The sequence below is a fragment of the Aulonocara stuartgranti genome (assembly GCF_965226115.1).
Source record: "Aulonocara stuartgranti genome assembly, chromosome: 17".
NCBI classification, from domain to species: Eukaryota; Metazoa; Chordata; class Actinopteri; order Cichliformes; family Cichlidae; genus Aulonocara; species Aulonocara stuartgranti.
Window position 1 is genome coordinate 33005078 of NC_138953.1, and position 14763 is coordinate 33019840.

At 42.4% G+C, this 14763-nt stretch overlaps 1 protein-coding gene across 7 annotated transcripts in view; it reads left to right on the plus strand.

Annotated features, from left to right (window-relative positions):
- prickle1b (prickle homolog 1b) overlaps positions 1-14468 on the plus strand; it is a 96201-nt gene extending 81733 nt beyond the window's left edge. For 2 of the 7 annotated variants that reach the window (XM_082511954.1, XM_082511950.1), the window contains exons 2-8: positions 6234-6431; positions 7157-7270; positions 8751-8888; positions 10953-11156; positions 11244-11430; positions 11527-12507; positions 12592-14468. In XM_082511954.1, coding sequence (XP_082368080.1) covers positions 6246-6431; positions 7157-7270; positions 8751-8888; positions 10953-11156; positions 11244-11430; positions 11527-12507; positions 12592-13559 — 2778 coding nt within the window. In that variant the 5' untranslated portion in view covers positions 6234-6245 and the 3' untranslated portion in view covers positions 13560-14468. Of the gene's footprint in view, positions 1-887; positions 1111-1658; positions 1833-2466; positions 2529-3320; positions 3409-6233; positions 6432-7156; positions 7271-8750; positions 8889-10952; positions 11157-11243; positions 11431-11526; positions 12508-12591 lie in introns of those variants that run through there. The other 5 variants (XM_082511951.1, XM_082511952.1, XM_082511949.1 and 2 more) reach the window with 5 other exon arrangements.
- Positions 14469-14763: the final 295 nt, after the last annotated feature.

The following is a 14763-nucleotide window of genomic DNA, read 5'->3' on the forward strand; positions in this document are numbered from 1 at the left end:
TTGGTTTGGGAAAGCTGCATCTGAAAAAGCCAGGAGACTTCTAGAACGATGTCCTTTAAACAGACAAGACCAAAGAGATGCTTGACTTTAATGCACAGCACCATGTTTGGAGAAACCCATTCACATCATATCAGCTTAAAAACTTCATACCAGTTTTGAGGCAAGGTGGTGGAGGGGTGATGATTTGGGCTTGTTTTGCAGCGATTGGACCATGAACTCTGTATATCAAAGTGTTCTAGAGTTAAATCTCTGTCAAACAGTTAAAGCTCGGCCCAAGTTGGCTCATGTAGCAAGGCAATGATCTTGAGCACGGCAGCACAACAGTCAACAGAATGGCTGAAAAAAGAAAGGAGCTAGTGTGTTGCAATGGCTATAAATGTGCTAAAATCAATTCAGGGTGCTCTCCATTAATATTAACGAATAAAAGGCTACAAAAGTGACTTACAACCATCCCCATAATTTCATGATATGTTGACTGGACATTTACAACAGATGGCACACTTTTACAGATAACCTTAGTAATGTGATTAAATAAATGATGGATGGATGATGGTAAAATGAATGATGTTGGATACTAGACGTCTAACCAAGATACTTACTCACCTATTATAAACTATATAGTCTTTGAAGTCTTGTTCTACCCTATTTAATAGTTCTCCAGGATTAGTATTGTACATTAGTTGGATTTACAGTTTGTCATTGCTGCCCCTAGTGGCCAAAATATGTCATCATGAGTTTAAATTAGCTGTTTAAATGTACCATAATTTATCTCAGATTTCTTTTATCAGTGATGCCTCATTTTCATCAAGTAGCATTTACAATCAAACCTTTAAAGTACTCTTAATTTCCTCCTTTTTGAGCATAAGTTGTTTTTGTTTTTTTTTTAGATGAGATAGTGGAGCAGCTGGACCTAGAACCAATTACCCACCACATGATCTAATCAGCAGATGAGGACAAATTAATGCAACATTATTAGAGCAAATGGCATGAGATTCATCAAAGTGGATGACCCCAGGAACCACGGTGAAAGAGAGCAGCCACTCGCATTATAAATAGAATTTTAATCCCTAACTGGAAAGTGAAGAGGAAGGGAGTTCATCATAAACATATGTGAGTATTTCAAAACGCTATATATTTTTAAAAAAATAGAAATCGCTTTTGAAGTTGAAGTTACTCTGAAAGTTGAAAGTGGCAGGGTCGACATGAACAGTTGTGTGGCTTGCAGTACAAGATGTTTTGGAAAGACAGGACAGACTGATAGAGACAAAGAAAGTGCGAGAGAGGAGAGTGAACATGTCATCTGGCTCTCAGGAATCCTTCAGCTAGTCTAGGGGAGGGGGGTGCAGGGTGGAGAGCTTGGTGTCAGGGGAAGGGGGTGTTGACTCTGAAGGTTGTGTGTGTGTGTGTTGTGTGAGTGATTGAAGTGTAGTGGCAGGCAGGGGGACTGAGGGAGGGGCTGACAAGGCTTGGCTGCCCCAAGAGCACACTCTCACAGTGGGATCAGAGACACTACAGATAGAGACGTCGCCCTCCCTGGCCTCACTCATCGCTCACTGGACCTTAAAAAATTTGGATTCCTAACTGAGTTGTTATCCTGCTCCAGAGTGAGAGCTATCCTCCTCTTAGGCTCTCATCATAGCTGATGTTGACTTTCAAAGGTTGAGACTTTGGCGTGGGACACTTCCTGACTGAGTGGGATCTGGATCTGATTAGAATGTGGATCCACTGGGCTTGATGCAGCAGACATGTAGCCAGAGCTGCGCGACCAGGGGATTGTGGAAGTGAATGAGGGCTTTATGCAAAGGGTGGAAAAGGAGATGCTGTTCCTGGAGGTAAGAGAAAAGTGGATGAGTAGGCGAAACTTACTGAAACTTGCAAACACGTTTGAACCTCTGCTGGTGGAAAATTCTTCCACAGGTCCAGCCATTACGCACACTTAGGAGGAACCTGTGTGTGTATGTATGCTTTGTATTTTAAAAACATCTTATTTTAGCATCTTGAGGCGGTGTGTACAGTTTTTTGAGAGGCTGTGCAGGTGGTCTTACTCCCGACTGTGTTAATCTCCTCTGCACCCCCTGACACCCATTTGGCTTTAAAATAACACTCTTTAGCAGTCAAAGAGCAGTGACCTCAGCCTTTGAACTCCACAATCTAATTGTTTTCCTAAATCGAATCGTACAGCACTCAGAAAAAAACCTTCTTTTTTGTTTATTTATTTTTATTCTAATACTTATAGACCATTATATGAACTGCAGGTAACTAAGCTTTAACTGTTGTTGGGAACTCTTCCTTTTACTTCATTTGAAAAGAACATTTAACTCACTCGATGACGGAGTACCCCCAGAAAACGGTCAGATAAGTGGGAGAGTCACACATGGTTAAGTTAGCTGGCTACATCTGGCCCCTGTTTACACATCCCCAATGATGTGATTCTTTAAACGTCTTCTTTTTTTTTTTTTTTTTTAGCCTGTTTAACCTCCTCCTGTGACGTCTTCGTTGTGACCCTGCTGCTGGATTCAGGCGAATAGGTGGACATTTTTTTTTGTTTTTGTTTTCCACAAAGGCAGTCATTGTGTTATTGCCAAGAGGTGACATGGTGAAATGTGAGTTGCTGTGTATGTTGGCTCAGGAATCCGCAGTCACCTTTTTCTCCTGTTAGTGGGATGAGAAGCAGGAGAGCCGCGGGGCAGACGGAAAGTGTTAGAGCTGCTAAACCATAAGCAAGCCACCCTCAAACTGATCAGCTAATGTCTAACTGACTGTAATACGAGCACCTCAGTGTTTCACCCGTTTTCTGGTTTTAGTGTCTTTAAAAAAAAAAAAGGCATTTCCTGCTTTATTTTACTTACATGATAGGGATGTCCGACAGTGCTAATCCTATTATAAAAATAATGGGTACCTGCTGCTTCATACAAAGGTGTATTAAAAAAAAAAAACCCTACACAGACAGTGATATTTAAGGTTTTAAGTTTTAGCCCTCAGGCCTTCAAACCAATTCAGAAACAACTATATTATTGCTAATTTAGTGGCATTAAATAATCTTTATAATAAGAATTACTCATCTACATCTACTTACTGGTCTTAACTAGGTTAGACGAGATAAAGCAGAACAAGTAAAGAAAAGCTTCTGAGTGATAACATTATCTATTCTACCATAAAACCTGATAGATTAGTCACTGAGGAACAAAGCGACACTCAAAAAACCCTTTGTCCTGAGATAAGAGCTGTGGTTTAGACCTTAAACACCATTTGTAATCTGTAAATTTCAAGTTTTGAAGCCCTAGGCTTTATTCAACTGTATGCTAATTATGGGTATGTTAATACCTGTCTTCTTAGGGGGGTTGGATTGTGGTGGAGGAAACCCTGCCAGCCTGCTCACCTCACTCCCCAGGCTTTCCACTTTGCATTGTGAGTTCAGTTGCGGCTGATAGTTAACCTTTTGAAGGGGAAACTCATTCTTGTGGTTGCGTTTTTTTTTTTCTGTCTTTGCTTGTTTCTTTGACACAGTTCAACAGTTCCTAACAGTCCTTAACCACTACCTCCCACTCTAATCATTTTTGCCCAGTCCACAAGTGACTGGGTATCACAATACACAAATCTTTGTCTGAGTAAGTTTGCAAGTTCTACAGGCATAGTTAACACTCAATATTTTGGTCAATGGCAGCTATTGAGACTATAATGTCCCCAATGGTGCTGCTCTTTTGTGAACGATCAATCCAGCGAGGTGGGCCGGTGTAAGATTTCTGACTGCTTTACCCCAAACAAGCCCTATTCTGGTCTGGATTTGCATGTCAAAGAGGGCAGGGCCAGAAAAATTGTTTTCGACACCTTCGAGACCAAAGTTGCTATCAGGTCAATAAAGGTGGGAGACACACAACAAGATGGATTGACCTCCAGTCATGTACGACTGTTATCAGCTTGTACAGAGAAACAACAAAAGCTGCTTGAAAGGCGGCTGACAGCGGAGTCACACCGCAGTCGAGTGGGCGCATGCAGTTCTCCACACCACTAAATCATTCATTGTTATTTTTGAATTATTTTGAACATCACTATAAACTCCATGCAGTGATCACCGCACGTGGGCATCCTTACAGCTGCTTGATAGGCTTCAAGCCTCGCTAGCATCGAGGATAAGACCAACAGATGCCTCGTGGCTAACAGATGGAAATTTCAGCTGCGTCTTGTTATGTCAGAGTATTACTAGCTTGGATTAAACCAAGCCTCTTTTTACTGACAGTAAAGTGATCCTGAAATGGTTTATTATGCACAACACACGTCAACCCAGTTAATCAAGTTCTGTAATCTCTGTATCTGTTCTTCGCCTAACTTGACATCCGATCCGCTTCAGTGCTTGATTTGTGAACTTACAGGTGATCGTATCACAACCACTTCATTTATAAACTATGTCATAAGAATGACATAGTTTATAAAGTGCTTTCTTTCCATCTCTCTCTGGCATCTACCTTTTGTTGATGTTGCAATGGGCACAAGTCAAGTAAATGTATCATGGTGTATACATCTCCACTAGGGATGGGTATCGTTTAGGTTTTATCTGATACCGGTGCCAAATCGGTACTTTTGAAACGGTGCCGGTGCTCAAACGGTGCTCAAACCGGTGCTTAAAGAATGGAGAACACAAAATTGGTCCAAAAACCTCTCATGTTCAGCTGTTTTTTGTAAAAAGATAACAATGTTAGCCTTTTCTGCAGCTATGGGGCATATATGGTATCACTCTTGGCTGGAAGCAGTGCTTAAACAATGGAAAAAACACAAACTTTGTCCTAAACCTCTCATGTTTAACTGTTTTCCACTTTTTCTTTGGTCATTTTAGCCTTTTTGGCCAGGGTGAAGGGAGTATCTGCCATCAAACAAGAAGACAGCCGCATGTAGCTATGATGATGTTTGCTAGTTCACCTTACATGCATTAATGTAATAACGTGGTTAGCCTATTCAACGTAAATTACACACGAACAACATTAAGCTACTCACGCAGAGAAGAACGGCTGCTGCTGCCATCATCATCCTCATCATTTCTGCTACACTGGCAGGGCTAGGGGCCAGGACTCTGCTCTTCGGGTTTTTGGGGATGTTGCTAACTCCGGGTCTGATAACAGGCACCACACCCGCAGTAGATGCGCTTGGTGTGAGGTCTCGCAGCAAGCTATCAAATATGGCGCATTTCTGGGCTTTTAAAAAAAACGCTATGCGTCGCCAGGTGTTTCATCAGATTTGAGGTGTTACCTCCTTTGACAGTATCACAGTATCAGCTTAAAGCACTTGTTGCAGGCTGCTGAGTTTGCATATTTTGCTGTGAAGTACAGCCAGACTTTTGACCGCTTTGCCTTGGTCATTTTTAATCTGTAGCTCTGCTCTAAAAGAACGTACGTACCTGGCCCCGCCTACTATCCTCGGAAACGTAAAATGATTGGCTAGAATCTAAAGTGTATCACAGCTCAGGAAAAAAAGCACCGAAATAAAGCACCGAAATGTGCGCTGCTATTCGGTCTGGTTACTACCGTTTATGTCAGAACCGGTGCTATCATGGCACCGGACATGGCACCCATCCCTAATCTCCACTTAAAAAGAAATGACTTTTTAAAACTGCTTATTGCAAACTGTGTCCTGCATGCTTACCATAGGGGGGGGGGAGAGCCTGGTATGATTTTTCCATTATAAATCTTTCATCAGAGTTTGTCTCGAGTATCCTTTGAAGATGGACAATTTTCACTCTTCCAGCATGGTCCTGTAATGGAATAAACAAAGGAAGCCTGATAAAGTACACTAATGGATGGAAAATAACATATTAGCTATTTTTGAGCATGACTCAAGAGGTTTGAATCGTGGAAGGATTCTGTGAGATGCCACGGAGAACTTGTCCTTTCTTCTCTGTTTGCTCTTTGCTCTTCTCGTATTTTTCTAGCCATTATGTTAAACTCTAAAAACAGCGCTGGGATAAGAGCAATTATCTTGTTGAGAAAGGAGAAGAAACAGAGATTAAAACTAATTGGCGGATTTGAGGCTTTTAAGAAATTCGGAGGACTTTACAGTAAGTGCAAAAAAAAATCCCAGATCAGCAGTATCCCAGCCAACTGGTGCCAAGAAGGTAAAAGCCAGAACTTTGTGTGTAATTAGAGAAAGTATATGAAGCAAACAGAGGAGGGCTAAAAAGCATATATGAATGAAAGGCTGGGTCTGTTCTTTATGACTCCTAATCCTTCTTTGTTTGCTTGCAGCACCCGTGTGTGATGAACCTGGAGCGCGGTGAGAGAGGGGAGCGTCCTTTACCCCGAGGCCCCGAGATGGAAACTCGCACTGGGGGGAAGATGGGGAAGATATCCGTGGGCTTCCAGAGGAGCTCCACCTCAGATGATGACTCCGGATGTGCGTTGGAAGAGTATGCGTGGGTGCCACCAGGACTCAGGCCTGAACAGGTAGGACCTTAATTCCCAAATTACTTAATTTGACCATTATGAAAAACACACACTTGCTTTTTTTTTCTCACTGCTATGTCTCCCAGTGTTGTCTTTTGAATGGGTACAAACGTCCAAATTTTAGCTGACAAAGGATTTTTTTATTTTTTTTTGTGAAAACCTGCAAGTTGATAGCAGGCTTTTAGTTTAGTTCAAACAAGGTTATGTGCACAGTGCATTCCCTATGCCCTAATAACAGATTAGTAGTGCTGCATGCTCAACTCAACATCTAGCTGTGGATTTTTAAAAAGATTTTTTGCATCTAGTAGTGTAAATACGGTGAACGCATTCATCGCATTTCAGTTAGAAATTGCTGTGGTCTCGCATATTTTCCTATATTTTCTTCATGGCACTGCTCACCAACAAACAAAAGTTTGTTCGTGTTTCCATTGCTCCTGTCAGGGGAAATTAACCAAGGCAAACATTAACATTTACAGTCCCTTTGCCGTCTCCCTTTTATGTGGAGAGATTTAACAGTCGGGCGCCTGTGACTGCAGAGGGGTTGACATGTTTGGCTGGGAGTGTCACAAAAAAAAGGAGCGTTGCTGTGTGTGCAGTCATTCTCCACTGATATCCTTCACCTGAATAGAAGAAAGAGGAAAAACTCCTCGTCTTTTGTTTCCTCTTGAAGAGATCAATCTGCCGGTTATTTGACAAAATTCCATTTAACATGTCTCCATCTCCAGGTCCAGATGTATTTCGCCTGCCTGCCAGAAGACAAGGTGCCATACGTCAACAGCCCAGGAGAGAAACACAGAATCAGACAGCTCCTATACCAGCTGCCGCCGCATGACAACGAGGTAGAGATCTTTATAGAAAAGAGACAGAACATATGAGAACTGAAGAGGAAATACGGAGCTCAGCCAAGATACGATGAAACTAACATTCATGTGTGACTATTGCTTTAAAAAAGTTGGCTTTTTCTGGCATTTTGTTATAACTTAGTTCAGTCTAAGAAGGTTTTTGAATGTGTTACAGCTGATTTTTTGTTTTTTTGTTTTGGTTTTTTACACACAATTCTAAAGGTGATCCTGAGAGGTCAGGAGTGCAACTTAGGAAAACACCAGCAAATACACAAATGGTGCAAAAGTCCACAAAATACAACAGCTGTTGGAAAAAAAGTTTAATAAAACATAAAGGGAATGGAAAAAAACATGCAACAGAAGTTGAAAAAAAGCCATGAGGGAAGTGTCTTTGGAGAGACGATAAGGTGACGGAACAGTTGCAGAAGTGACAGAAACCAAAACATCTCAAGGATTACTCTGAAACAAGCTTAAAAGAAGCAGAGGATTTATCTAATACTATAGACACATGTATGCTATTAGCCGTTTACTGTTAGCTTCTCACTTCCGCAGCAGTTTAATCACATTATTGTCTCCCCAAAAACACTTCTGTTTGCAGCATTTTTTTCTATTTTCAGGTGTTTTCATAAACCAAATCCAGCAGTTGAGTAAATCTCACACAATCTTGCTGTTCTTTTTATAATAAAGCTGAAACAAGGGCTACATTCCCTCAACCCTGGTTTAAAAAAAACAAAAAAAACAAAACCAAAAAAGCCCTAATGTGACAGTAAAGCACAAGCCAGCCTCTTCTACATGGCTTTATGGTGTGTAAACCAGCACCCCTTTCACATCTGTGTTAATAGAGTTTACATTAGGCGATATGGTCGAGTGTTATCACCAGCATGGGGGAGGGAAGGGGTCCACTGACATAGGTGGTCTCTATGCACACAATAGGTACACACAAACAATGTTTGACTGAGCGGTTTGATGATGTTTGTTGGCAGACCTGGTGGTTGTGGAAGCAAACTGCCCGAGGATTCCTTGCGTAACTGTGGTTAGAAGGGATAAGCGCTTTGTGCGCATGGAAGACAGTGAGCGTGTGCATCTGTGTGTGTGTGTGTGTGTGTGTGTGTGTGTGCGCGTATGAGCTCACACATCGTTTACTGTTGTTTAGAGAACAACCGAGCTGGTTGTTAGGACAGCCCTGGTCCTTTTTATCTGAACCTTCATCACCCGCTCTAAACACGGAGGAAGGGTTTGTGTATTGCTCATGTCATCCTTTCAACGCAACCTTGAGGAGGATTGACATTAATTAAACCCTTTTCCAGCCACATATGGACTCGCTGTGATAATTTCCCCCAAAGTTGCATGAAAAGATGAAAGCCAAAACATCCGCAGTAATTGCTGGAGGTCTCAAGATGCCGTTTCTCATCTTCCTCATCTAAATTGATCTTTTTGTTTCTCTCTCTCTTTTTTTTTTTTTTTCTTTTATCAACAGGTGCGTTACTGCCACTCTCTAACAGAGGAAGAAAAGAGGGAGCTCCACATGTTTAGCACTCAGAGGAAGAGAGAGGCCCTGGGGAGAGGAACACCCAAAGTTCTACCCCGAGCTCTGCAACACACCCGCTGTGAAAATGTAGGTGCTACACATGAAAACTCATAACCACACATATACCCACATGCTGTAAGTGCACTAAAAGACCTAGCATCACTTAACACTCACATAGCCACGTGGTAATAATTTACAGGGAAACCAACTGGTGGGTCTTAAGTTATTTATATCATGTGCTACTAACATCCTCTATCCAATCCAAATGCCTGGCAACCCAAAGAACAACCTGATTGGCTAGTGTAGCGGCTTTAATCATCGACATAAACTTCCTTGTTAGGTAGGGCGAGAGAGGAAACAAGGAAATTGGGAGGATCGTGTTTAAATCAAGTAGACAAGCTAGTTTTTCATGAGGAAATCAGCCAATTTCCTCCTGCCCCACTATATCACAGCGTGACAGACTGCAACAAGAATCCAAAGGTTAATAAGTCATTCTTACTATAGTCTTCAAATCCAGTTTTTTCCAAAGCAGTCACACTATGTGGTATATAATTCCAAATTTACTGTTTGTTTACAGTATATGCAGCTGGTTGTAAGACTTTATGGCGATGTGGAGATGGCTTTTTTTTTTTTTTTTTTTGCCTTTATGTGGACAGGCCAATTTTTTTTTTCATGATTATTTGTAAATATTTTTTGGAAAGTTGGACTTTTGGGAAAAGAGCCACCTTGGTTCCATTTTCCGGCTGAAGTCACAAGGAGCAAACAACAAAAATGGCAACAATCCTAAAGCCCAATCTCTTATTTTATACCGCTCATTTAGCGATGCATAACATTTAGTGCCAGTCAAACCATCCTTGATCATGTTTCTGAAAAACTTCCCTTCAGTGCAGCAGATGTAAATATTAGTATTGTGTGGCTTCCGCCAAATTCAAGCAAGTGAGCCACATCCTCTGTCGGGTATCCAAGAAGAACAGATGAAATGCGGCCATGTGTATTCCCCCAGACAGGCAGATGAAGTCTGTCACCATCTGAAAACAGTTGCTAACATGGGGATGCAAGGTCACAGACACTGAACGGACTAACATGATGACCAGCGACCACGCGCATGTGGTTAGGCACATCGGAAATGCATGTGTATTCACTCAGCCTCTGCAAGCTGTTATCACCCTCTAACTCAGACAGCCATGCTTCTACTGCACATGCGATTCAAAAATATATCATGAAGACAATTGGACACACACTTTGTCAGGCTCTAGTTTCCTGGTGCCTGACTTTCAGCAACAGGCAACACCCCCATATCCAAGGCCCCTTTCTGTTCACCCTTGTATAATAATGGTTAACAGCTGGGCACGCAATCCCATGCTGCCTATGGGTGTCTCATAACTCTGCCTAGTTATATAAAGACTCTACATTCAGACATGCTCGGACCATCTCTGCGGAGTCATATGAGTCTTCCACTTAGAACCAAGGTCGAGTGCTTTCTGTTTTAAGATTACAGGACAAAAACGCTGCCCACTTCCTCAGTTATGTCTAATGAATAATTGAGGGTTTCATTGCAGAGTAAACAGCCGCTGATTGAAATCCAGAGAAAGCCAAATAAGTTTGAGCTTGTCCTCTAATCTTCCGTTGGTAAAGCAGGGCTAGATTCGTGTTTTCTTTTTTTAAATGAACACATTTACCTACTTGCAAAGTGTTGTAACTCGGGAAGATTTACATGTGCAATCTTTTTTTAATAGCAAGCTGTGTTGCCGTGAAAAGATTACCTTTCATTGAGGATTATCATTAAATAGGAGTCATTGATGCGTTTTTAAATACACTCCTTTGGCATTTGCACTATGACAACCTGTTGTTTGGCCTTCTTTGTCTTAGCATCACTGCAAATGGAACGTCAGCAGATATATGATATATTTTGAATATCTATCTCATCTCATTTATCTCTTCTTTGTTTGCCCTGCACGGGTCGTGGGTATCAACTGTATCTTACACGTACTGTAAAATGTCATTCCTCTATGCAATTGTTTCTTTATTTACCCCCACACATTTATTCTCAAGGTAGGGTATTTATCACCTAAGCAGAGCTATGTTCTCAATGAACTCTCAGTATTCCCTCCCGCCTTTGGAATCTCATGGGTTATCTGTTGTGTTTATCAGTGCTGTGGAGACATCAAGGGAGGCGAGATGGCAATTTTTGCATCCAGAGCAGGACCGAACCCCTGCTGGCACCCGGCGTGCTTCGTGTGTGCCACATGTCAAGAACTCTTGGTGGATCTGATCTATTTCTACCATAGTGGCAAGATCCTCTGCGGCAGACACCACGCCGAGCTTCTAAAACCGCGATGTTCTTCCTGTGATGAGGTAAATGGCAGTAATGGTATACTGGGTACTGTTAATGTTTTAAAAGGATTCCTCATAATTAACATTAGAATATGCTTTTCCCGTTAGATCATCTTTGCAGATGAGTGCACTGAAGCAGAGGGTCGTCATTGGCACATGAAGCACTTTGCCTGTTTTGAGTGTGGGACAATGCTAGGAGGCCAGCGGTACATCATGAAGGATGGAAGGCCCTACTGCTGTGGGTGCTTTGAGTCATTGTACGCAGAGTACTGTGAATCCTGTGGTGAAAACATTGGTAAGTTATATTTTCACTTCATTCCCCTATACTAAAAACAAGGTCCCACTGATGTATTCTTTTGTGTACTTAATTTTTTTTAATCATATCATATAGGTGTTGACCATGCCCAGATGACCTATGAAGGTGTACACTGGCATGCCACTGACCAGTGCTTCTGTTGTGCCCAGTGTAAGACATCCTTGCTGGGTTGCCCATTCCTGCCCAAGCAAGGTCACATCTATTGCTCAAAGGCCTGCAGCCAGGGGGAAGACATTCATGCCTCAGACTCATCTGATTCTGCATTCCAGTCTGCTCGTTCACGTGAATCCCGGCGCAGTGTTCGTATGGGGAAGAGCAGCAGGCCAGCTGAACAATGGAGGCAGTCACAGCTTTTCAATCCTCCTGCCACCGTCCCCTCGTTTGAGCACAAGCTTGAGGGTGAAGCAGACGCCGATGGTGACATTGATATTGTAGGGCGTAAGCTTGCTCATTTCGGCCTGGATGAGGAGAGGTTCTGGCGAGAGCGGGAGGAGCCGGATGCAGGGGGAGAGGAGGATCCAGAAGAGTGGGCCCAGCACGAAGACTATATGACTCAGCTTCTACTCAAGTTTGGTGACCGTGGGATGGTACACCAACTTCAGCAACCATCCCAAAAATCTCCTAGTCTTTCTGGTGACACAAACAGGCTAATAAGTATGTCTGATCCCTGGCTAAAGCCCGATACTACACCTATGGGGATTGCTTCTCCCACTCCTGCCAGTCCCACCCAGAGTCATTCTTCCAGTCAATCCCGAGCCAACAGCCTTAGCCCTGGACTGATGAGCAAGAAGAACCTGCCTGAAATGTATTGGGCCCAATCGCAGGACGGGCTGGGAGATTCAGCCTATGGGAGCCACCCAGGTCCTGCCAGTGCCAGAAAGATCCAAGAATTGGAGTTGGACCAAGATCAGGACCAGTCTGGGGCAAGACAGGCCTTCTGGGCAGACAGCAGACAGTGGTATGAAGACTCTTTGGAGTGTATTGCTGATGAGCTGAGGAATGTTGAAAAGAGTGTTGGAGACTCCATGGATTCCCTGGCTCTTTCAAATATCACTGGTAAGGAGATGTTTATATGAATTTAATTGTTTTGTTTTATTAAAAAAAAGCTCAAAATTGACCTTCCTTGTTCATCCTCCTTAGGTGCATCAGTGGATGGAGATGGGAGGGACAGACCTTCAGTCTATACCCTTCATCCCATGCAGAATCCCTTGGTGGCAGAGAACTGTGAAAAGATGAGCAACATGGGAACGTTTAATTCCTCTCATCTTCATCACAGTGCCAATTCCCTCAATCTAAAACTGGACAAGGGAAATGAAGATGACGAGGAAGAAATAGCACTGACATTGAGGGGAGACACACAAGGTGGCATTCACTCATTGTCTCCACATTCGGAAGACCTTCCTGCCACCTTTGTTCATGCTCCAGCTCTGAGGAGAAGCAAGTCCCAATCCCGGCCCCCTCAGATGGTCAAGTTCTCAGAAGACACTGTGGATAATGGATATAATGATGGATATGAGGTCAATATCAGAAAGCACCCCATGAGTGAGAAGCCACACAGAAGGGCATACTGTCCAGATGAGATGGGCAGAGAAAGAATCCGCCCGACAAGCCACATAGGGCGCAACAGGCAGCACCACCACCGGTCAGGCAGGCACCATAGGAGCCGCAAGACTCGGTCAGACAATGCCCTTCACATGGTGCCTTTGGAGAAGGCGCAGAGGCCGTATGAGCCCCAACAGCAAGGTCTTGTAAATCCGCCATATGGTGCTATGCTCCTGCAACATCCTTCACAAAGGTTGCCAGTTGCTTATCCCCAAACTCGATCTGACTATATGCTTGGGAGCTCGATGCATAATGACCCACGGGTTGAGCACTTCATGGGGCTCTACAGAGATGAGGATGACTCATGCTCTACTTGCTCTTCCTCATCATCGGACTCTGAGGAGGAGGGCTATTTTCTAGGTCAGCCAATCCCTCAGCCCCGATCTACTGTGCGCTACTATGCAGAGGACTACCCAACAAGGGTCACGGCCCTTTCTTCCCAGAGCCATGGCCCACAGACTGGTCGGCAGAAGAGTCAACGGTCCAAAAACTGTATAATTTCTTAAAAACACCAGAGTGTATTTACTTGAGAATCTGCACAATGCCAAACAATGTGGTCAAGATTTTCAGTATGTATGGTGGTTTACACAGATCAAATCTGAGATTAGAATGGCAGCACTAACATGTAGTGTATGGCCAAATTCAAAATGCATATCGTATTTCAGGCCTATATCGACTGAAACAAGACGTCTTTAATTTCAACTCTTAGGACCACAAAAAAGATGTGCAACATATAGTTTTTGTGTGTGTGTGTGTGTGTGTGTGTGTGTGTGTGTGTGTGTTCAAAGGTGGCCTCAGTACTGGGTCTTACTGATTTTCAGCACTAAGATAATGCACGGACTGATAAAGTTGAACACATTTTGCTTCAGATTATGTACAGCTGGCGGTGGAGAAGTTAAACTTTAATTTCAGCTTTTGCTATTCAGTTTTACTTTTTAAAATGTTTTATGTTCATTTAATTTTTGCAGCAGTATCTTTTCTGTATTAAAGTGGCACAAAGGTTAATAACGTAGAACATAGAAACTAACCAAATAATTATTTAAAACATAATACAAAATTAAAATGTACATACTAAGTTAAGATTTTAATACTGCTATTTTTATATCCATGTTTAAAATGGTTGTTTTGCTTGAAGTCTATGATTAAAAAAATGTTTTAATAGTGAAAAGAACTCTTAATATGTTATGAGAAACGACTAAGACAGTGCCACTTTCTTCAGTTACGTGCCATGCTATTCAATAACAGTGCCACATATATTCCACTATTGGTGTACAATTTCTAAAATGACTGGCAGACCCACCAGTATTTTCCATATTCAGCCCAGCTGTTCACTACCATTGCTCTGAAATAATCAGCAAAAATGCTTTGTGATGTAAAAACGCTTGTAATAAATATTTTTCTTCAAAGCCTCAAAACTGACTGTTCTGTTATTGAGTTTGGAAATTGTTATTGCAACCACAGACTACTTAAAAGGCCGGCTCATGTGTTTCTGGACCATGCATTTTGACATTGCATTATAGCTCTTGGTCATCAATAGCTATACAACGCTGCACGAAAAACCTTGAATGCTTTGGTTGCTTGCAGATTGCCATGGTTTCCAGTAGATTACATGGAAGATCCCAACTTGTGTGCAAACACTCGCAAACTATTTGAAACTGAAAAGTATGACACAAACCAGAAGTGGAGAACTTTTGCTTTCAAAGTAAACAT